Source organism: Dromaius novaehollandiae, chromosome 16 (assembly GCF_036370855.1).
Source record: "Dromaius novaehollandiae isolate bDroNov1 chromosome 16, bDroNov1.hap1, whole genome shotgun sequence".
In the NCBI taxonomy this organism is placed as follows: Eukaryota; Metazoa; Chordata; class Aves; order Casuariiformes; family Dromaiidae; genus Dromaius; species Dromaius novaehollandiae.
Genome location: NC_088113.1, coordinates 18626753 through 18650822, shown reverse-complemented (window position 1 = coordinate 18650822; position 24070 = coordinate 18626753). Strand labels below are relative to the sequence as shown.

At 43.8% G+C, this 24070-nt stretch overlaps 1 protein-coding gene across 1 annotated transcript in view; it reads right to left on the bottom strand.

The window, feature by feature from the left end:
* COL9A3 (collagen type IX alpha 3 chain) overlaps positions 1-24070 on the bottom strand; it is a 49186-nt gene that overhangs the window by 2753 nt on the left and 22363 nt on the right. Inside the window, exons 12-33 of the mRNA XM_064521613.1 lie at positions 23937-23978; positions 22438-22494; positions 20650-20703; positions 20095-20148; positions 19538-19591; positions 18684-18737; positions 17430-17483; positions 16383-16436; positions 16023-16076; positions 15243-15296; positions 14434-14478; positions 13361-13414; positions 12891-12944; positions 9889-9942; positions 9036-9107; positions 5042-5077; positions 3528-3572; positions 2920-2952; positions 2376-2522; positions 1623-1677; positions 557-739; positions 350-427 (exon numbers count right to left, since the gene is read on the bottom strand). Of these exons, the coding sequence (XP_064377683.1) occupies positions 350-427; positions 557-739; positions 1623-1677; positions 2376-2522; positions 2920-2952; positions 3528-3572; positions 5042-5077; positions 9036-9107; positions 9889-9942; positions 12891-12944; positions 13361-13414; positions 14434-14478; positions 15243-15296; positions 16023-16076; positions 16383-16436; positions 17430-17483; positions 18684-18737; positions 19538-19591; positions 20095-20148; positions 20650-20703; positions 22438-22494; positions 23937-23978 (1387 nt within the window). The remainder of the gene's footprint in view (positions 1-349; positions 428-556; positions 740-1622; positions 1678-2375; positions 2523-2919; positions 2953-3527; positions 3573-5041; positions 5078-9035; positions 9108-9888; positions 9943-12890; positions 12945-13360; positions 13415-14433; positions 14479-15242; positions 15297-16022; positions 16077-16382; positions 16437-17429; positions 17484-18683; positions 18738-19537; positions 19592-20094; positions 20149-20649; positions 20704-22437; positions 22495-23936; positions 23979-24070) is intronic.

The following is a 24070-nucleotide window of genomic DNA, read 5'->3' as shown; positions in this document are numbered from 1 at the left end:
AAGAGGGGTTCTGACTTTCAGATCTAGAAGAGTTCCTGATCTTTCACAGCCATTAGTCGGCAGGAGCCAAGACAGAGTCCTGCTGTCCCCAGCAGCCTTTTCTCTAAAAGAATTAGGACGAAATGGGAGAGGTACAAAGAGGGGATGTGCTAATGAAGTTGCACTGTTCAAGCTGTACGCACCTGCTGTCCCCCATGTGTTGGAACACGCCACCCAGAGGAAAAGAACCCCAGCATAATACTTGTAGGGAGAAATTAAATGTAATATACTGCCAACAATATGCAGAGCTGTCCCTCTAATTAAGAGCCTTTAATTTAGTTGTGGATTATTAAGTGTTGCACAGCCTTACCTTGAAGTCCTTGATCTCCATCAGGCCCATCAATACCTTGACCAACTGGTCCTTTATCTCCCTTTTCACCAGCATCACCTTTAATGTAAATAGAGAATTTCAACAACAAGTTGCATACTGCTGCCAGATCAGAGCACAGGAAGGGAAAAGGTCAGAAGGAACTCAAAATGCTGAGGACATTTCTGGGAAACACTTGTTTAGTCTCACCTCTGGGACCCGGATCGCCAAGTTCTCCTGTTGGCCCCCGGTATCCAGGGGGACCACGAGCACCAGGATGCCCAACGCTTCCCATTGTTCCAGGAGGCCCCGGGGGACCAGCTGGGCCAGGGCGACCCGTCATTCCAGGAGACAACGGCTTTCTCAGATTAGCAGCTAACTGTGCAATTTGATCTGAAAAAAAACATTAAATGTAAAACTGCACAGCCAGCATTTTCATCCTTTCCTTGGCTTTTTGTCATCTGCCACCAAGTGTGGTTAATTGAGGGAGCAGCTGAACAATACAGGCGAGCTGCATGCTTAGGCAGAATTCTTCCTCTCTGCCACTCCTACACGCTTACCGCTCCTAGCAGAAGGAAACTAAACATTACAGAATCTGTCATGCCAGCTCATCCGTATTTTTTCTATTCTTTTTTAAATAATAAATCTCTAGACACAGATGGAGATTTTGGTCAGCAATCTGTAGGTTTTTTAAGCCACTGATATTTCCTGCTTCCTAAACCAATTAAAAGATTTTAAATGTTCTGGAGAACGATACTTAAATTATTGAAACAAGTTTCCTGAAACAAGCTTTCAGAGTTTAACTTCATCCCAAGTGGTGAACGTAACCTCTAAATGCACAACAGTAGCATCAAAGAAATAGGAACGTTTCTTGGGAGCTTGGAGTCCTGCTCCAAGTGTGTGGCAGAGGGGAGAGAAGAGCTGGGAGAATGGGGGAGAAGATGGGGGCTGGAGTTCAGAATGACAAAGGTTAGGGGAGATGCTCCCACAATCCAGTGCTTGCCAGCATGCTCGTATGATAGTTGTATCAAAGCTGCTCTCAGTATATTTGGCATGTTACCATGACAAATGATTTTAAAATAATCAATTTAGAAAAATGAAGACTGTCCCAGACAACAAGATGACCTGTTGAATAACTGCCTTACATTAAAGGTCAACATATTTTTCCCTATTAAAATAGAGAAATAAAAAATATCGGGGCCATCTTATATTCAGGATCTCCATATCTTCAGCTAAATTTGGTAATTAAAGTCAGTTTTCTCCCAGTAATACTCACCATTTATCATTTCCCCACAGAGTTCTCTTATATGTTGTTCACTGGCCTCTTTGCCCTGCAATTAACAAAATAATCCTGCCTTGTACAAATCCACATTATTGATTTGTAGCTGATTTTGTACAAACCCACATATTGATTTCCCTGACAGAAACTTCGGGGCTCAAAACTCATTTCCAGCAGCTCAGTTCTGAGAAGCATAAGGTCCCTCATGAGGATGAGCTGCTGCCGCCCCCCACACCCCCTCATGATAGCTTGACCTTAATAGCAGGGATTAATTTTAATGTTTGAGGCCAGATATTTAATCTTTAATTTTAAAGGTTATTTGGCCTTTCCTGAATGATGAAACATTAGCTCTGGACAAAGATAGATACCTAACATTTGGAGTAGTGAATAGGAGTTTTATTTTTAAATGACCAATTTAGTCTAACTCACTTTTCTAATGACAACAGTGACTTAACGCAGCCCGTTCTAATGAATGCAGAAAATCTATTAGTATATCACTGTGAGAGAAGATTAATTCTCCAAGGTATGAATTTGGAGGATTTGCTTTTAACTCTGAAGCCTGCAAACTGCATTGATCTTGTTGCACTGGTAAACTACTGCTGAAGGACTGTTAGCTGCGTGTGCGTTTACCTTTTTGTCTGCTAAAACACAGGACAAAACCTTATGCTTTTAATCTGCATCCAAAATCCACGATTTATCTATTCACTTTAGCGACTCCTTGACTGTGCCCCAAAAGCAGATAATACTTACAGGAGGGCCAGGTTTTCCTGTGATGCCGGGGACACCTTGCTCGCCCTGGAAGCCCATGGGCCCTGGATGTCCAGGAATCCCTGGTACACCAGTAGTCCCATTAGGTCCTTGGGCACCTTTAGGACCAAGCTCTCCTCTTTTTCCTGGCTGTAATGAATTAAAAGAAAAGGAAAAAAAAAAAGATTAAAAAGGAAGATATGGTCCATTATTTTCTTAAGGGGATTAATTAAGCTTTTCTTCCTGTTTCCCTAATTGAGCTGGCTGACCACATGTGTTTCTTACACTACATGGGTGGTTTGACATGAAGGTCATGATAATTAGAGTCTATGTCTGTGCTGCAACAAAATTATCAAAACTAGTTTGAACCATACGAATGCCACAAAGAATCCTCATTGTCACAGGTTTTATAGCATGGCTGTGAGGAAAACATGCTTCTAGGAAATGATGCCACGATGTAGTTTATGGAGATACCTCATCGAGAGATGCAGTAAGCATGTTACTCCCAAACCTTTCAGGGCATGAGCCTGCGGTGTCTGACACATACCTCTCCTTTTTGGCCAGGAGGACCAAAGGGACCCTATGGGAAATAAAAGGAAAATATGAAAAAATGAGCCATTAAAAGTGCACATCTGAATCAAATCTTCTACTTGCTAAACTTTGGGAAGCAGGGAAGACACGTACCTAGCACCTATTGGGCTTTTCTAGTAAAGGTGCCAGGAATGGTAACTGGATGTTAGAGACCACACAACAGGCCAGAGCACTTTTTGATAAGAGGCTTGTGGTATGAACCAATGCTGAATGCAGGCATGGGCAACCTGGCTACATTTTGAGATGGTCTAGACCCAACCCGATTCCCCCGCCTCTCCAGGAACACAAGTGTTCCCTGTGCCCTGCTGCTCTGCGGAGCAAAATGACAGCTCTGTGGTGATATGCCGCTGGCTATTCAGGGCTTCCTAAAGACAAGAGGAGAGCTAATGGACACAGTGAACACGGTGGATGGAAGGCTTGGGATGCCTTTTCACAACCAGCAGCATAACGATGGCCCTTGGAGCTCTCGCATGGTTAATTCTGACTGGCCACATTCGTTCTTGATTCTTGGTTCTAGGCCCATCTATGTGAGGAGTCAGTTCTACTGAATTTAAGGACACCTACCAGTTCTCCTTTGTCACCTGGGAGGCCATCTGCTCCAGCAATGCCCTGGAAGTGAGACACCACCATTAACACCTCATGTATTGAAGCCTCAGCTTCTAAGGGAGACAGGCACACCTAGCAGCTCATACAGCTCCTCCTGCAAAAGGAAGGTCTCTCTTCCCAAAGCCGAACTCCACAGTAGCTGCTCCCCCGCTGACAGTGGAACCCGCGGTGGAAGGCAGCTCGCACAAGGCCTAGGTGCCCTTTGCGGCAGGCTGGTACTTAGATGCAGGATGAAAAGCCAGATTCATAGAGACGAGAGTCAATCACCACAGACACCCGCAGGCAGGCGGAGGCTCCTTAACAAGCACTCCTCAGGGGGAGCAGTTTACCCAGCCCCACTCAGCCTCTGACATGAAGTGTCTGGAATGGCACTTTTTACAAGTTTCTTCCAGAGAATCTATATCTTCCAGGTTCCCCAGCTCTGGGACTCACAGAAAAGGTGGGTTTGCAATGGCTGCTAAATATTCAATGTCCAGTGCAGCTTTGTCCTCAGCACAGAGTCCTTTCCAGAGCTGCTTCATCCCATCCTTAAACAGACATGATCCATCACCTTCTGGTGAGGACCCTCTCTCTGCGCATGGTCTGGGGAGAGGCTTGGCAGCAGCTCAGTCTCAGCCCCTAACGTGAGGGTGGCTAAAGCTCCGGTGACGTGACTTTTACTAGCGGCAACAAGGAGCATCAATTTGTCGATCGCCTTTCCCCAAGCCAACAGAGACACATGCAATTTGAGCATCGCTGGGAGCGACACGATTCATTGCACGCTGCCGCCACGGGCTGCTGCATGCAGCATTTCCCGATCTTATGCCGAAGCAGCAGAGCTTGCACATTACACAGCAATTAGAGCAGATAATGAACATTGTTATGGTGACCATACGGCTCTAGAGAGGAAGTTATTTCAAGACAAGTGGAGGCTAGATTGATCTTTCCCTTAGCAACAAAATGCAGCAACTGAAATCTGCAAGCAAAACCAGCAACGCTTGCTGGAAAAGCACTCCATTTTCTGCAAAAAAACAGTCATTTGTTAGCATAAGTTATATATTTAATGAAAATTGGCTCACTCATCACTGAGATTAATCCAAATATGGAAGTTAAGCAGCAAAAATTAAAAGATTAAATTAGTCTATTAGTCTGCTAAGCTTTGTGGCTAGGATGAAGCCTCTTCATTAGTCACTTGAATAGCCCCAGTGAAACGCTGTGCTTCTAAACTTACTCGGGGAATGAATGCTGCTCCGAGGAGCTTACATACTTCATGCCTCATGGTTACAAAATAAACAGCACAAAGTCTAGCTTTTTTATCACAGCGTTTTTATATGTCTCTCTCATCAACACAGGTAAAACTGAAACAAAAAGTGTTTTGTTGGTATCTGCTCCACTTTCATTTTAAGGGAGGGAAAAGCAGGCTGTGGCTAAAGTACAGTTGAACGTTGATCACAACATGAAATTATCTTAGAAGGAAGATCAGCTTCGCTTACCTGGTTACCTTTGGGACCAGTGACACCGGTAGGACCCTGAGAATAAGCAAAAGAAAGCAAGTGAGCTCAAACTGTTATTTTCCTGTAAACTCCTGGTGTGGCCGGATATTCCCTCCAACGGCAGAGGGTGGAAATTAGCCTCCTAAACATCAAGGAGGAGGGACCAAGTCTCATTCCCATTCCTTAGAAATAAGAAGAGATTTTAAGCCTTCTTGTTAGTTTTGTGGCACTCTGAAGTTGCTGGCTTGTGCGGTGCAGGAGAGTTTCTCCGACCACACGTCGTGCCAGCTACAGCGCAGGGTGGCTGCAGGAGCAGCACTTCCCACCGGGAACTGGCCATCTTCTGCCCTAGCCCCTAAATAAAACTAAAATGACTTCTGTGCATTTAATCCTCTTTTTTCTTGCCTTTTTAAAACCAGTTTCACAAAAGCCTTCTTTTTCCAGACATCGCAGGGGCAGAAACCCTTTTTTCCTTCTGCCCATCTATTTTTCATTTTTGTCATCTCGATATCAAGCCTGAAACAGCAATTTTACAAATCCACAAATTACAGGACAAGGTCCAGGATGAGACTGGTGGGCGATTGATCTCTCCCTTTCACACCTGATGATGGGAAAAGTGGATTCAATTTACTCATGGTATAAAATGGACGAGAATGTTTTTGTACCACAAGGGCAAAAAGTCAGGATGGTTTTTCAAGGCCCCCTTGGACTGTCAGTTTTCCTGGGTATTTAGAGTTAGCTAGGAAACCCGAGACTTGCTTCTCTAGTGCAGAATCTGTAGGGCAAATTCAACCACTTTACCCTTTGAACAGATTTCTACGGCACATTCATCGGTCTGGCATCTCCAAACTGACCATTTTTTAATACCTAGACCTAGAGGTGGCTCAGCAGAACAGTGTTAACGGAGGACAAACTCATGCAGTGTGGGCATGTCATTCTGCTCTAGACAGGCACTGAATAAATGGAAAAAAAGAAAGAGATTTCTCTTAAAGAAAAAAAAGTTCTCTGCAAAACAGACAGTGGGAGGTAGAAATACAAGAATGAATAGACCATTTATAACTCCCATTTTATGTGTACTAATGGCAAATACAATATATTATTTTCTGACTATTTTATTGTCATCTAGATTTATACTTCCAACTTCATGAAGTTCCAATGCTCCATAGCAGTTTATGGCAATAAAATAAAGGTCAGTCACCAAAGACTTATGGGTAACGCTCTCTTAGAGAAAAACTTAGCCCTAAATATTTTGATTCAAAACTCTGTGATTTGCCACAGTAATAATTCTTAGCAGTGGGAAAGAGCGACAAGAATTTAAGGGCCCTGAGACCAACCAGTTCCACATTCACTGGCCATCCTCATGTCTTTGCCACTCTACCAGCTAATCATAATTAACATTTTTCCCTGGGCATCTAGCATATGCCAGCATGTAGCAAAGAATCACTGCTAGAGACGTTACCCCAGACTTGCGGCATTCAGAATTCCCAGGAATTTATTAATAATAAATATATAATATATAATAAAAATCCTCAGAAAAAATGTTTGCCCATTGCCACCTCCATCAGCAATAACTGTCAAATTCACCTTCTCCCCAATATCCCACATCAACAGCAAGATGGTTTCTATATAATCTCAATGATGTTCTGTATCTTATGGTCCACTGCGCTAAACTCACACATTCTTCATGCAAGAACAATAAACTTCTTGATATGCTGGTTTATATTCCTGGACACAGCCAGTCTGAGGACTGTGAAAAAACATGCCAGTACCTGTTAACTCAGGCTGGTAGGAATCATTTTTTGCAAAGTAAAAAAAAAAAAACCCAGCCACAATTGATTTCAGGGGAGCGTGAAGGGTTAGAGGCAGCCGGGACGATAGGGTTGTATTGATCCTGCATTTGCTGTTACTATCTTTATTTAAGTCAGGACGGCGTGCCATCCTGTCTGTGATGCAAACCGGCTCGGTCGTGCTCTCCATCCAGCCCACAGCGGGTGTCATCGCCCCCAGCAAGAAAGGCTGTTTCCTTAAGCTATAGAGACGTGCTCCGAGGTTTCTGCCTCTCCCCAGGCCAAACCTTGTGCCAAGCAGAAAGGGCGGAAAATTGCAAGGCTGTTTCCCGGCTCAGCCATCACCGCTGCCTGCATGGAGGACTAAGGCTGCAGGCGGCTGCCGCTTCCACCAGCGGGATGGTACAGGCTATATGGAAGTTAGGCTAAGTGCCGGTTGCATTTGGGGAGGCGGAAAGTCTCCGGGGCTACCTGAGCTCACGACAGCACGTTTTCCTGGGGAAAGCTGTTAATGAACTGGGGAGCTGAGAAACAGCAATGACATTTAAGAGTAAATGCACTTAACTTCACAGCCAGGAATAAAACCTAGATATTTTTACTGCGAGTTCCTTTGCATTAAGCGTCAGATTTTCCTTCCCTTTGCTCGGAGCAGCTCGCTGCGTAAGGGGCTGGCCGGCGCGGGGGCCACGTCCCCTCCGAACACACATTTCTCACCGCAGCGATGCTCTGAGCGCAGGCAGGACCCTGCGGCTCCACAATAACCCGCCTGTTTTACCCTTCCAGATTCGCGGTCCTCCCGACTGAGAGGCTTTTTGAAACCTGCCTGGAGCCTAGCACAGAAGGGCCATTGTGAAACCCCAAGGTGCCGCAGTGATTATTTACACAGAAACTTCACCTTAAAGCTGGAGTCAAGGCAGCCGGCGAACACATGGCCACTGTTCTCCTGCAAACCCCAAATGAGCACTGTGCGCTCTGCCCTGCTGGCTTCTTTTAAATGAGAATGAATTCATTTAAATAAAAAGCTGGATTTATCCTGAGGTGTGGGACCCATGTGTGCTGCTGTTCAGAAAAAAATCACTGAGCAAAATAAAATTTTAAAAAGTCCAGAAACCCTAATCAAACCTCTGAATAATAGAGTGGGCAAATCAGCTCTCTTGTGCTTATGGGAAGCAAGACTTAAGTGAAGTCAATATACAGAACAGGGAAGGAAAAAACGGTTGCTACTCTAGCTAGGATATGATCCCAAAAGTCTCTTTAAAATAATCCATTCTGTCTAAAAATAATAGGACTTCCAGGAACTGGAATGGAAACATGGACAGGAACATGAGTCAAACCATAAAAAAAGACAGGACACTTTTTTTTTTAATATAAAAGATAGAGCAAATTAAGAAAAGGTTGATGTGTCCTGACCTTCCCACCGACATGCAGAAGCACACCAGAGCAGGCCCACCTAATCCACCACCAGAGCTGCTGCAGGGTGGCTCTAGGATAGGAATGGATGGGAGACTTCGGTGGATCTTTTTTCTTCAGGATGTGTCTGGCCTCTGTATTGCCTTATCTGAACACCTCATAATCATTACTGTATTAATTTTTACAATATTCATGGAAAGCTGGAAATTATTGTTAACCCCAATTTTGCATGTAGTTAACTGAGCCCCTGATAAATGAATTCCCTTATCCAAGCTCACAGGGGAAATCAGTGACTTGAACGACCATCCTGCTACTAAGGCCTTTGGTAAGAGAAGTCCCTCTTTTTCCTCAGCAGTGAGTCCTGAGGATTAATTTTCCTGCACTTCCACCCTCCTTTGGATGGAGCTGGCCATGGTGGGCCTCCATTCTCTTCAGTCCCTCAGATACTTTTTAATTGTTTAATTCTCTTCCCTGTGAAATTCAATACAGGAATTCTATTGTTTTAAACTATTCATCACTTTGGCCCCCCCAAGTGATGTGAGCAAAGCTAGACACAGACCCAAAAGTAAATTTTGGAGACAGGCTGGATGCTGAAGGCCCCAAAGGTCAGGATTACTTTTCTGTAGGGTCTGTCCTGGGCACTCAAATGCTACAAATGATGGATTGGGATGCCCAATCTACTGGCATTTTCCCAGCCTACTTGTGTTCTCTGGGATGATACCAGCCACACAATATTTGGGGGTCCTCTTTCACGTCTCCAAAACAGGAATTAGAAACAGGCATCCTCCTTTCCTTACCCTGTCACCAAACTCTCCACGAATTCCAGTTGGACCAGGAAGGCCAGGTTCCCCACTGGCACCTTTGGGACCCTGTTAGGAAAATTAAAAAAAGAGCTAGAGCTTAAAGTGACAAGAAAACCGTGACATCCCCAAAATTCACCAGTTTCCATAACTGCTCGCTGACTGTCCCCTGACTCCAGGTCCCAGGAATTTCCTGCTTATTCTGACTTCATCTCCTGTGCTGTGGACAAGGAAACACTGTCTTATTGCAGATGAACCTTCTGGGCAAGCAGCCTTCAGGCTCCACAATGCCTCCAATGCCTGGTTTAACACCAGAAGGCTTTGCAGAGTACTCCTAGAGACGGCACAGTCTCCACTGGCAAAACTCTGCTTTGGTTGGTACGATTTATTCTGACTTCTGCCCCACCATCTTTCCCAACCACAGTCAACCATGCTGCCAAAGTGCTCCAGTCTGCTGCTGGCCTCGCTCTTTCTCTAAAAAAATCACATCTATAACTCCTGACTGATATAGTCATGCTCAGAAGCTAGCACTGAACACTTTTTTCAACCAGATAGGCTGAGGATATCTAGGTTTAAAAGAAAGTAGAATGTCTTTACGCAGATCAAACTCAAACTCATTTTCTGTAAATAAACACTAAATACCATTTGCTCTAGCAGGCAGCTCATCTGGCTCTGTTTTCCTGCTACCGCACTATGTTAATGAAGGTGTTAACTAGGTTCTGACAACTGGAAAGACATTTCTTCCCATCACTTGTTGCCATCAGGCATTATCTTGCCAGAGGTTTGCATTAAGCAGTGGCCTGCCAGAACGTGATGCATATTAAATGACTCTTGTTACCGGCATACTGACCTGGAAGCCTCTCACACCTGGAGCGCCTATCGGACCTTGAAGACCAAGTGGGCCCTGAAATGAGAAGGATAAGCACTTGTAAGAAGATAATTCAGGGACAGTTAAGTCACACCTGCAATTAAATTGACTCAGTTCTAACACAGAGGAAACATGCAGTTTTGTACTGCAGAACAGTTTTTCCCAGTGGCAATGCTGATGAAGAGCCATTACAGTGATGCCTGGGGTATGCTGAACTTTATTAATAGTTACTATTAACAAAAATGCTTATTTCTGTATTATTAATACTTAAAAACATATCGCACTCACGAGCAGAAAAGATCAGTGACAGCAAAAGGTGGAACTATGATATAGCATGGAAAATATACATTAAAGGGGATCTGCCATCTCAGTACTAAGCATTTAATTGGTCCAGTTCTGGAAGAAACTGCTGTAAAACATGTGCTGCATGCACTTAGACATAAAAAATGGCAATTGCATCCACTTGCTTTGTACCTGCAATATAGGAAACACAGCCTCTTAGGCTTTCTCTTAGTGCAGGTGCTTTTAAAAGCCCAGCACTCCAGAGAGAACATGAACATTACTGTTAGGAGACTATTGTTTTCTATCGAGAAAAATCAGATATATGATAAAGATCTTGGGTAAAATAAAAATCTAAGTAATTTAGGCATCTAAATCCAATTTTCTAAAGTGCCTTTTTCAAATAGGTGCCTTAGGCAAACTTCTGTGACAAAGTGGGACTTCAGCTTTGTCTCCTTTTGCAGCCACCTCTGCCAGCTGCAGTGTAGAGGGATTCCAATAAACTTTAAACTGGCCACCTCAGTCAGCATGGACTCTCCAATATACTCAAAAAGCCAAGTATCCATGGGACTACAAGACAGGCCCACCCTGTGTTAAAAAAGGTGTCTGTATTTGCTTTGCCTGCAAAACTCTTCCAGATTTATTTACAATAAAATTCAAAAGCATCTATATGCATTTTCCCCTAATTGTTAGCCCTACAAATTCACCTTGGCATCCAAACCTCCACTGTCTTATTTCATTTCTTCAGGCCATCACCAAGAGGAAGAGGAAATTCATTTGTGAAGTGTGACTAAATTTACGATCTAAATCAGTCGCCTTATTCCTGCTTGGCTGACCAGATCAGTGTGGCTGTAACTCTGTATGGAAAGCCCAGAACTAGGAGCCTAACTGCTTCAATACAACACTACTGTCTTCAAAGAACCAGTCAGCTACTCAGGTATTTTTGTGGCTACTCTTTCCACTTTTGCTTTCTGCTTTTAATTCAACAAGGAAATTAAGAGTTATAAAGACAGAGCTCTATAAAAGTAACATTAAATGTGTCAAAATTACTTTGCTGTTCTAGTGCTTTTAAAAGTGTTGACATTTGGCAGATCTTGATGGCCCCTGAATATAAAATAACCCTGGATTTGGTATGATAAGGAAAGTCTAATTAGTTTAAGCCAAATAGTCTTAACACTGGACAATTTCTATTTTAATAGCCCAGGCTTAAATACATTTCATATAACTTAGGAATCTAACAACACAGATCAGTAGAAATAAACATTGGTTTGATTGCTATTGCCTCCACTGCGGAAGTCTGCACCAGTACAGTTAAATCAATCATGTTTGCTCTTTGGCTATAATAATACAGTACCTTTTCTCAGGCATCCAATTTTGATGAAAAATTTGGAGACAGGAAAGCAAATATTATTAATTTAGTTTATTTCTAAGGCTGATTTCCCTTTCCTTGGACATTTAAAGAGCAGCTGCTCACAAACAATAAATCATTATATTGTTCAATTTCTTCCAAGTGACACGTACCAGAAATCATGTTAGTCTTGCTGTAGGCTTCTGGATTTCAAAATGAGATATTAAAAAAAAAAAAAAAAAAAGGCACAAAAACCCTGGAAGGTCAGGTCCAACCACAATAGCAACAGTAGTTGGGAAGTGAGAAAATAAATGGTATCCTAGCATTTTTAATATTGTGAACAACAACAAAAAATGTTTTTATCATATGCCATTTAGTAGGGACACAATAAGCAGCCATGTAGCTCTTTTTGGAAGGTCTGCATTGCAGTTCCTGTAGCTCTGTATCTCTTAGGCTCTGAGACGACATAGGGAACGGAATGAATGCAGGAATAAAACGCTCCATCGAGGACCTCAATGGATTCTAAACCTGAAGCTTCAGAATGTCATCAGTTCACAGCATAAAAGTGAAAACTGTCCGGCTGTACAAGGGGTTATGTTTCCTAGTGACTCTCACCCACACTCGCTTCCTTTGCGAACTCCTGGCAAGATGATGCCACAGCAGGGCTGGAAGCGGGGACAGATGAGATAGGGGATGTGTGAACAGATTCCCCATCTGAAAATCGTTTTGGTCTCATTCCATATGGTTGTGAATTTTGGGGTGTTTCCAAGCAGTTGTGAAAAGTGTGCAGCTTGGTGCAAGAAAGGCAAAAGGTTGTCAACAGTTCTACCAACTTTTTAACACATTTCGAGCTCCTGTCATTCAATACAGCAACATGCAGGCTGTCCAGTTTTGTTGCTTATACGGCCTCAGGTTTTGCAATAAACTGCTACGGCTCCAAGGAAAGCAACACAGGAACAGGAAGGATTTCGTGTTTCATGTGCTGGTGGCTATGTGTGTTGGAACAGCTTAATAGGAGTATTACTTCATTAACTCACATTCAGCACAAGCTGAACATTATTATCTGATCAGGGAATTGCTGGCTGTCCAGGCTCTCCTGCGCTGACTGTATCAGCCCCACAAGCCTCTTGACAACTTCAGCTTTCTTTGCTACATGAAAGGGGAAGAACCACTTCGCATTTGCACAGAGCTGTCAGCGAGAGCAGGATCTGACCCACTCATGGGTCTGCTGAAACTCCCCAGAGACAACACTCATAGAGAATACCGCCTTTCATTTTAGCCAGGCAGTAATCCCACGTACCAAACTCTATTTTAGTATCTATTTGATTTACACTTTAAGAAGCAGTTATGTACTCACAGTTGCTCCTCTGGGCCCCGGCAGGCCTCTCTCACCAGGAATACCGGCATCACCCTGGCAACAACACCAAAGTCAGCCATGCCCTTGGGGAGCAGCAAATCCACCCTCCCAACCCACCACAGAGCCGCTGCACGCTGCCGGCAGCCAGGTTATTTCAATCCCCAACTCCCTGCCCGCTGCTGCATCGACTAGGCTACGCAGCCCGCCTCGGGGGGCTTGCACCTCCGCACAGGGTACGTGTATCCATGCCTGGAAGCGTCCATCCAGCTGGATCGCACCGCGCTCACTGAGCAGCTTCCCCACAAGCGTGGGATGCCTGAGACCACCCATCACCGCGGGCAGGCGTGTGTTATAGGAGCTGTAGCATTGATCTTGTTACTAAGTTTGAGCAGCACATGAGCGCCAGCTTCATGTTTTTTAAAACACACTCAGCAGAGCTCATGACAGATGCAAGTCGCAGGGTTACGTACAGGGATGCCTGGCTCTCCGGAGGGACCTGCCTCTCCCATCTCTCCAGGACTGCCCTGCAGAGGAGAAAGCACACACTCACTTGGGGCATATCTTCAGACAGTCACTTCTGTCCTACACTGGGCAACAACGTGGGAGTGAAAGAGGGAGTTAAAACTTGGCTGAGGAAATAAAAACCGACTTAAACTTTTACAGTTTTAAGACCAGGAAGGGAAAAGACTATACAACAGACATTCAGGGATTGGGTGAGCTGTACCTTCTGCCCCAGGATCAGTGACTAGGGAGGGCTGTCAGCCCCAGGGTGGTGCCACCACATCCCGTCTCAGGCTGAAGTGGCCCAGCAAGACAGGGAAGCCCTGATGGAGGGATGCTCAGGGAACCCCACTTCATTCATCCTTGTGTCACTGTTGTGCAAGGAGAAACGTCTTCCTGCAGCTATCTCACATGCACAAGGATTAGCAAGAATAAAGATGCAGGTGCAGAGGGGGGAAGTACAGAAAGGAATGGCAGGGACAGAAAGACGAGACTTTCCAGAATTGCTTTGTGACAGACTGCTTGGTCTGTCTGAGATTTTCTTTCATCTCACGTGTAGGTGCCAATCTAGAGCTCTGTGGTGGCTTTTTTCCTGGTATATGTGTGTGTGTGTTGTGGGGGGAGAAGTCTCCAGAAGGACAGATGAGAAAATCCTGCTTCTGCTTGCAGATACTCTTGCAGATACTCTGCTAGAGCCCTTTAAAACCCAGAAAATTAATCTTGCTCTCAGGACCTTGACAGAGGGGCACGCTTCCCTTTCTGAGATTCACCAAACCACTGGTGACCCGGCTATGTATCCGATATGTCTTCTCTGAAATAGCTGCAAGAGCTGTCTCAACAAGAGCAGGCCCTTGTCAGTTGTTGTTGTACCTAACGCCTGCTCATCGCTGCCGGGGAACTCCGCCTGGGCAGGAACACGGGCACCCTCACTTCAGGGTAAACCCTCCCTTTGGGGGCACTAATCCCCCAAAGCCAAAAAGTCTTGACACAACACAGTTAATAGCTTCCCCATCAGAACTCATCATTAAAGAGATTCACTTACTGGTTCACCCTTTGAGCCTTTAATACCTGCTCTTCCAGGCAATCCCTGCAAAAAAGAAAAGAAAAAAGCAGTGTCAGAAGAAGTGGAGTTATTAAATTTGCTATTCTGGTCTGATTTGACATACAAGGAGCAATGTTTGCTTGAAGTAATGGAGGATTTACATTTCTGCAGTTTTTGCCATGAAAATGATGGCTTCAATTTCCCTCATTCACTGTCCTAGCAGTGAATATGCTACTGCTTGGTAATTAGAGCAAAGAAGAGGAATATTCAAATAAAATAGCAGCAGCATTTTGCACTGCAGAAATCTCCCTCCAAGGATGTTAAAGATATTCTACAAGACAGGAAGGAAGGAATGCTTTACCTCCATTTAAACAGTTGGAAGACTGGAGAGAGATATTTTGCCGGTGAACACTGAGTAAGCCAAGGACATGGCTCAGAGTACTGTTGAATCCTGGTCAATTGTATCCCAGATCTTAGTTCCCTGAATACGGGATGCAAATCACTGGGACATGGAAAGGAAAGTCCCTCCCAAATTCAGATATTAAACTGAGCGAGACTGGCCAAAGGCCAGGGTACTTCTATATTACTATTTAGTGCTACTATCTGTTGTTACTCCGGATGTGTTCCACTGCATCTTGTACACTGCTCCCCCTCTGTATTGTGGGAAAAGTATATTTTGTCTTGGTTTAAATGGGCACCCTTGGGAGGCAGTGCACAAAACAAACCTCTCCTCTCCCCACAAGGTATCTTTGTGAAAGGCCAAGCTGCTGTTACGCCTCGAGGGCAATCGGTTGTGCTGCCATACTCACAGGAAGTCCGTTTGGCCCCTTCTCTCCAGGAGCACCCATGCGAGCTGCATCGCCCTGTAGATATTGAGAGGTTAGGAGGGACCCCCGTTACTCTGAAATGGTTTGACAAAGATAGGGGCCACGTTCACAAACAGGCATTTTAAATCTCCCCCCAACCCCAGTATGTGCAGATCCGAGAGCCTGTTGTACCTGCAGAGTGCAAGATGGGCCTTGCACTGAGCAGTGCTTGGGGTGAGCTTGCAACAGTGCCTACAAGAGCTGGGCACCCACTGGAAGAAAAGGGGCAGTTGGGTGCTCACTGCCTGTAAGCGTTTCCCTAGTCCTCTCACAGCTCCCCATCTTAATAATCCAGGACCCTTCCCTCCTTGGCAACTCAGAGAGCATGTTCCTGTGGGATCATTCAAAAATCAGGCAACTAGCACCTGACAGCACTTTGTCTACAGGCAATTAGAATAAACAGATGCCTCTGTCAACAGCTCTGAAAAAGCATCCCTGAAGGCCTAGAGTCAGCCAACAGGAACAACTAAGTAGAGAGACTTAGCTGAGTTCAGATCTTATGTGCATGGCCCATACGTGCATCTTCTTTCTTCAGGGAATTTCCTTTGGATTAATTAATGAGAGCAACTTTTCTCTTCTTCACTAGTTACACTACTGGAAAACTCTCTAGAAGCAAAAGCTCTCCAGCTATGCTCTCTCCTCACAAGCATCAGTAGCTTCACAACACGCATGGGACAATAACAGAAATCTTTCTGCACAGTGTTTAAGTAGGACTTTACAAACCTTCTCACCATCGAGTCCAGGAGCTCCATCTCGTCCGTCCTTGCCAGGTATGCCCTGCAACCATGCACAGGGCAGGTTAAGGTCATGACAGACATTGCGGTTTGCAAAGTACATTCACATCAAAGAACCTTTTGGCAATGGGCCCAGCTCTACGCTAATTGGAAGAAAGGGAGATTTGTCATTAACAGCAGGACAGCTAGGGTTTGGTCCAACGAGGACCACACCGAAGGTTACACAAATAGACATGCATGATAGAAGTTTGATAATACAGACTACAAGTTGCAAGACCTCTCCTATCATGTCTTATCTTGTTATCTGCAAGCAAGACAGAGGGACTTGCATCCTACTTAACTGACTTACAGGTTCTCCTATGAGTCCACGAGCCCCTGGGTTTCCTTTTGGTCCAGGTCTGCCCTAGAAATCAGTAACAAATCCTGTGTTATCCAGGACACAGCCCTTACAAATCTCCATTAAACAAACATAACAGTCAAACTCTGTAGGGATATTTCATCTAGTCTACACAGGCTCTTGACTTGTTCATATACGGATAGTGGTTCTTTTAGGGCACACCAGTAAACTGATGTAATGCTGGCTGCGGCATTTGAGAAAATTCTTTATTGTTCTGAGCTCCGTGCTATAGACTGTAAAAAGTGTTTAGGTCTCTTCAGCACCAACATGACGTGAATATCTCATTTTTGAGAGGAATAATTTCATCCCTCTCACGTGGGCTGTGTTTGAGAGGAAATATTTAAGATTAAATATCTGATCAACAGAATAGGTTAAAGGACAGGGATGCAAGCACATTCTTGATAACCTCTAGTCTGCTTCTGACCTGAACCTCAGGCAAAAAGATACAGCAGATTAGCCATGGTGCATCCAATAAACTGTCAAAACCTCTGGCTCAATAATAATACACCCTGGAATGCAGAATTTCCCATGAAGGGAAATATAGCTTCCCATAAAACTATTGGTTAAGTATGTTTGTTGATTTTCTTTGAAGAAAAATAATAATTAAAATTGTAAAATGTTTAGAAATAACATTTCCACTAATTAGTGTTTCTCACTCACAGTTCCCAAAGTGATTTAGAAGGATACATAAGAACAATTAGTCCCTTTCTACAGGCAGAATCAAATAAAACAACTGAAAACACACAGAGTGCTGAGAGCAAAACACGGAAGAGCTATCTTCCAGCAAGGACTTCCAGCTAGCCCCTGCCAGTGTTATCTCCCTGCACCTGCCTCTCAGCTGGTAACAAGGAAGTTCTCAAATTCCACTCTGCTTTAAGAAAGGATGCTGTAAAGCACTAAAAAATAAATTAAGGGGACAAGCCATAATAAAGCTGTAAGATAGACTCCTTTGAATCTTACGTTCAATATTTGAGCAGACTAGTGCTTTGCTGCACTTACAGTATCGCCTTTGGGCCCTCTGAATCCTTGAGGTCCTTTGTTTCCTTGGTCTCCCTGTAACAATAGAGGAAAAGCCATTAAGCATCTTCATCACAGTGACAAAGACTAATATTTCAAGCGTGTGAATGATGAAGTCTTCTTTGTGTTGTTTGCTGGCATTGCTACTGCCAGGCACAAGCATACACATCCCCCAGAGCTCGGCTGCAATTTCTCAGTTACACTCTGTAACTCCTGATGCACAGACGAATCGCAATGGGGGCTTCGCTAGCCATCTCCCAGAGCAGAGACCATGTTCCCCTTCATTTTCTGAAGCATTTTCTTTAACCAATATAGAAACACGGTCAGAGAAAAACTTAAAATATTTACTGTCTCAGTCCTTCTTGGCATGATTAATGTTTGATGGACAGTAAGTACCTCATTTAATTTTAGTTCAGATCAATTTCTTCTGTAATTGTAAAGATTAGGGAAGGATCCCCAGAGGGTGGTGCCTTGGGGTCATCACAGATTGTGGTGTGTTGCCTGACACGAATAAATGAAGGTGTCCGCTATAAAATGGATGTTACATGAACCACACTAAGGAGAGGTTGGGTGACAGGCCAGTGGGCAGTGGAAAATGCCGTTAGAAAGTCCATAGTTCTGCAGATGCAGCTGTAGTCTCATATTTGGGCACATTAAGGAGGGTAAAGGGGTCTGCCCATAGGTAAGTGTGCAGGTTCTGTGTTCTCCTACACTTCTCTTCACCCCAGAGCTTTGCAAATGGATATGGATTGCATCTTTAATGCACAACTGACCGTTTTTGCCTTGTAGCAAAAGTTCTTGTGAGCTGTGATCTAACCACAGATCAGGCCCAAAGGAAGGAGCCTCAGGACAGCACTTACTGAGTCTTCCCCAAATCTCTTCTTCCCAAGAAGAACTTTACCCAGGTACAACACAGCAAAGAAACAGAGGTCTACATGGGTTTGCTCACAGCTGCTAATGTTCAGGGAAAAGCAGTGAAGAACAGACAGCATTGGAAATGTGGTGAACTTATTCTGGCAGAATGGGCATGGGGCATGACTGAGGGAAATACATCGTGAAATCTGGGTCACGTGAGATGATACTGCTTTAACCAGAGGGAAAAAGGCAAAGGGGATAATCTGATTGAGATGGTCAACACATCCCTACTGTTCACTGACAGGAAAGAGCTTAGTGCAGAAAAGGTAAACTTTAGGCTTTGATTGTGGAAGACAAGTCCACCAAGAAATGGATACATACGGCTTTCCCTGGAGGTCCTGGGATTCCAGGTGGCCCTCTGAAACCAATGTCACCCTGCAATGAGTAATATACATCATTGTAATGCTGTCACTGGCACAGGATAAAGTCCCTACCTTACATTGCAGTCTAAGAAAACACATCACACCCTGGAAAGACACCCCATACTTCTTGCTAGTTTGTAATACAGTCTTGCAAAAGATTCCCTTCTGGATGAGCATTTTTTTACTGTGGATCTCCCTACCATTATCTCTATGATATAACTGATACCATTCATTGCCTTGCCATCTTGAAAACACACATGTTCCTAGATTTAGGCACAGCTTTCTCAAACTCAAACTATTCGACCTCTAGGCCAGTGGTCAAGGGACCCTGGCAAAAGATCAAGGCCATGATTAGCTAGAGGTTAATCCAGTTCTCCCTGAAGTCTTTGGTGCAGCATTAGACCTGCAACCCTGGTGTTTCTGGAGACTTTCTATGTCCTGAAAATCTCTGTCCATTCAGTGGTTCTTTGGTTTTTTCTTGTAAGGAGACAGGAACAGTGTTAAATGTTCACAAAATGTTTCTCACTTTTTTGCAAGATTCTGTAGCACTGTCAGTCCTGCAGGGGCAGCACTTTTGTCCTTGTCTGAATGCTCAAATTAACACTGGGCCTGATCCTGTGAATCCCTCAGAGCCAGAGACTCTTCCTGCCTTTGAAGGGATGGTCTGCCTGGAGGATGTGCAGGAAAGGGCCTGCACTTGGCATCTTTACATGTTCCCCAGTGGTCTAAGTAAGGACAAACGTACACCCACCATCTGGGCTTCACAAGGGGGAAATTGATGGTGGGGTGAGAAAATCAGAAGATTTTTCTTACTCTGTCACCAGCTGGACCTATTGGGCCAGGCAATCCTCTTAGTCCTCTTGGACCCTAATTAAGAAAACAAATCAATTAAAACCCAGCCAAAACTGTTAAAATATAAAACAGAATGATATAGCAACTCATCAACGCGGAAATATTTAAGAAACATGAGGAGCAGTGGAAAACTCAAGTCTTCTGACGCACAGGCAAGACTTTTTGCCCATTGGCAATCTCTGAGCAAGTGACACTGTATGGATTCCCCCGTACAGGACATGTGTTCAGAGAGCATGCTCTCTTCAAGCCAGTCCAGAGCTCAGTCTCAAACTCAGACAAAGAATACCAGCAAAAAAGCAGCTGTTGCTTGGATATTTTATCCAAAGTGATGTGCCAATATGAGGACCTGATTCAAAGCTCAGTGAAGTCAGCAGGATTCTTCCCACCAGCATGACCTGACTTTCATATCTCTTACCGTACAGAGGCAACAGCTGTTTTTGCAATGCAAAATGACTAATGCTGCCATTCAATTTCACAGTAAAAAGATCATGAGAACCAGTCTGAAGAGCAGGTGTTACCTGTAGGCCAACACTGCCAGGAATGCCTGGAGGACCTGGAGGGCCAGGACTACCCTGAGAAAGAAAAATGAATTAGATCAGAAGAGACACAGCTTGAGCCTGCCAACCCAAATCCAGGTATCTTCCCATCTTATGTCTCCTTGAGCTCCCTCCCACTCAGATTTAAGCTTCAGAATCTGCTTCTACATTACGCACAATTTCTTTTACGTGCAAGAACACTTGATCAGTCAGGAATTTACCTGAGTGATTAATGCAGGGCTTTTTCCTGAGCTGACATCCCTGCATATGAAACAATAGGAGTTAACTTATGAAGCTAATCTCGAACACTATGATTGTTGGGAAGATGAATCTTGTTGAACTATTAACACACAGACATACATACAGAGCAATGGAAGCAATTACACTTCAGTCATATGACAAACCCAATCAAAAACTCAATTCCTCTTTGTTATTCAGCCAACTGCCTCATTTCTTCCTGTTTTCTTGAAGAAACACTTTGTTATGGTGCTTTTAAAGAGAAAAATCCTCTCCCACCCCCCTCAAAATGAATCTTACCTTCTCTCCTTCTTTTCCTATTTCGCCAGGTTCTCCTTTGTGACCAGTGTGTCCCTAGAAATAAGAGCCCAAATGATCCATGTTCCAGTACTCGCTCTAAAATTTAACTTTTGTTAGATAATTGCACGATCTAAACCCAAGTAACATACAAAGAACTTACTGGGGAAAACCTGTACCTGTGCTGTAAAGCTGTGAAAAGACCTGTTTTGGGGCTAGCTAGCCATGAACCATTCCTGTCTGTTGTGCTAGGTATCACTGTGTCAGAACTGATGTGATTTCAAGAAATATCCAAATTCAGTTTCCAGGAGTGACTTGCAGAGAGACTAGGCTACAGGTCTCTGGATATGATTCTCAAAAACAGGTCAGTGACCAGAACCCCAGTTCCAAGCACTTTTGAAAACAAGGCTGAGATGCTCTGAAAAAAATCACATTCTGCATCCTTAACCTCCCTTTTATTTAAGTAAATCTTTAATGTCTGCATCATCAGGCATGCGATGAAATCCATGTCTCTGAACTCTTTTATATAAAACTCAGATTCAGTTGGAGTGTTGGCTCCCTTCCTGTTACTGTGGGAGAGACTCAGACTAATGTCAGCCATGGCAGATGTTATTCCTCACCATGCAGAAGGTCTTATGCATCATTTGCATCCTAATTGAAGACCTTCACAGGTCTTTCCATTTCATAAGCTACGAATTTTGAATAGTTACGGCCTAAATATTGTGTGTTTCTAAAGATATCTGTGACTCAGCTCAGAGACCAAACAGACCTGCAAAAAGCCCAGTTCACAAGAAACAGAGCACTTCCCAGGATATATTCCACTCCTTGCCAACTTCTGCTAAATTTTGCTAAAGACCCCAGTCCCTGTTACTTCAGCTGCTTACTGGGGCACCTACTATACAGAGCTCACGTGAATCATGGTGGGGATGGAGAAGAGGCGGCTTAACTGCCAAGTGAGGTTTCTTGAGGGTTGCAACCTAGAATTTATGTACGAGCATCAAACAACATAAACAGAAAGCTGTCTGGTGCTACATAGGGAATAAAATAACAATGAAATTGTAATTGGTCATGTGAGTTGTGTCTCGCTATGGTAAAATATGTGTCTCTGCATTCACAAGGCCTGTGAGCACAATTTGAGAGCTGAAGAGATTTTTTACAATTCTGAACCCTGAAAAGGCAGCAGACTGATCTTGAGATAATCCTATAGTGCTACTGTCTGTTTTTTCCTTAGTCATCAATTGAGTCCAAAAACAAGGCCATCTTGCAAGGCTTTCACGCTGCTTTATCTTTATGCTCACCCTGTGCAAGGGGTTAAATTTCACTTCTCAGAATGAATGGCAGTTGTCAAAATCAGTAGTCAAAACTTGTACCTAACAAAGGTTGCCATCTACAAGGGGATGGAGCCACAAACCTGTGCAACCTGTAAATGCATACGTTTACTTCAAGGATGTAAAACTTCTTGCTGCAGTTGAAGGGAGAGTGCTCGTGAACTTTGCTGGGCCCAAGGACTTTGCAGAATTGAGTTCTGCAGCAGAGCTGCTATTACAAAGAGGGCAGGATCAGGCCCTTCATCCTTCTTTCGTCTCACACTTCACTGCTTTAGGGGGTTTCTGTCTCAACAGCATATACCCAGGAAAACGCTTGGCTGGTTTTGACAGGTGTAGTGCATACAGGAGAGGCTGGACTGTATGTTAAACAGTCTGAGCTCAAGTGATATTTTCAGTCCAGCGGCTCATAGAAGCATTTGTTTTGGGAGGCAAGCCCTTTTATTTGCAGATGGGATTTTCTTACCTTGAACCCTGGCATTCCTGGGGGACCCGGAGGACCTGGTGGGCACAAAGCTGGGCACTGCAAGAAACAGAAGCATTCTCTGGTTTGTCAAGTACACACATGCATCTGGGGAAGCTACTTTCATTATTAGGGAGAGGAGACAAGGTCATGTCTGGAAACGCGTTAGCAGGCTCTGTCTCTACATCCACTATAACTAATTCATTCACAGAATGATGTATTCACTGGCATTTCGCTATACCAGGGTGTCCCAAACTGGTCCTCAGGCCACAGGTAACCCACTAGATCACTGATTACAACTGATCTGCTTCACTTCGAGTGTGACTGCAATCCAGAGCTTGCTGGATAGGTTCAGGTTGGACTGTGAGAAATTCTGAGGGCTGACAGTGGTCCACAGCCCAAAATGCTGGAGAATCACAGCCTTTCAGTGAAGCTGGACCTGTGTCTTGCAAACCATTAGGAACATACTTAATTTTATGCTCATGTGGACCACCATTCATTTCCATGATGCAACTCACTGAATCAAAAAAAAAAAAAAATTAGAAATTATGGGAAGGGGACCTAGTGAAAAATTAATCCAAATACCAATAAGCTGGTATCTGCAGATGTCTAGGGCTGAGTGAGCCCCTAGTGGAAATCCACTTTGACTGGGAACAAAACAGAACATGCATGGAAATTTAATGGGGGCTCTAGAGCCTGTACTCCAAAAACTGTATAAATAGGGAAGGAGATTTTTTTCTGCAGTTTTTGTTTGTTTGTTTCTTTGAATAAAACCTCAGGCTATGCCTCTTTAGCAGGAATTCAATTTTCTAGTATATTCCACAGGGTAACTTAAATGAAAATTGCAGAAATAGCATCATTTTCTATTAAGTTCTACGTGACTTGCCATAAGGCAGTCTAAACAGACTCTGAGCTTTTTTGGGGCACACCAATTAGAAAACCAAAGATGCTGTCACAACAACAGCTGTGAAATCTAGAAATGTCACTTCCATCATTCATTGGCTTAACACTCCTTTTATTCCCTTGAAATAAAGGAATCAAGACTTTTGCAATAGAAGAATGTCTAAACAAAGCATATGCCCATAGGAACACAGTACCATCATCCATGGAAATAAACAGTGCAACACGCATGACCTTTCCTTTTACAAAGCAGGGTTGGAAACAGATGCGTGAAAAGCTGTTGTCGTTTGTCAAACACTAAAGTTGTTTTTGTTAAATTGGTAAATGAGGAATGTACGCAAAACTTGCATTTCGGAAAGCAAACTGGAAAGCAAGATCAAGCACAAAATCAGCCCTACTATATCTAGCTCCTTGAAAGAACACCTCAGTTTTGTAAACAGTTATGCATGCAGGGGGCTTGTATGATACGGCAGTTAGATCTGTGTCTACAGGTCTGACTGGGGCATGTTAAATGATTTCACATTCATCCAAATTTGCCAACAAAAAGCCTCATCAGGGATTGAAACAAAAAATATTTTCATGCCACATAAAGAAAAACCTACCTGAAGATCCCCACCGCCATCAGGAAGGATGCCTGGAAGACCCTGCAGTTCATAAAATGTGCTTTTAAATATACCAAGATGAACACCAGGAGGGAGCACGATCTCTAGAAAACGCACTTTACAGACACAGCTGA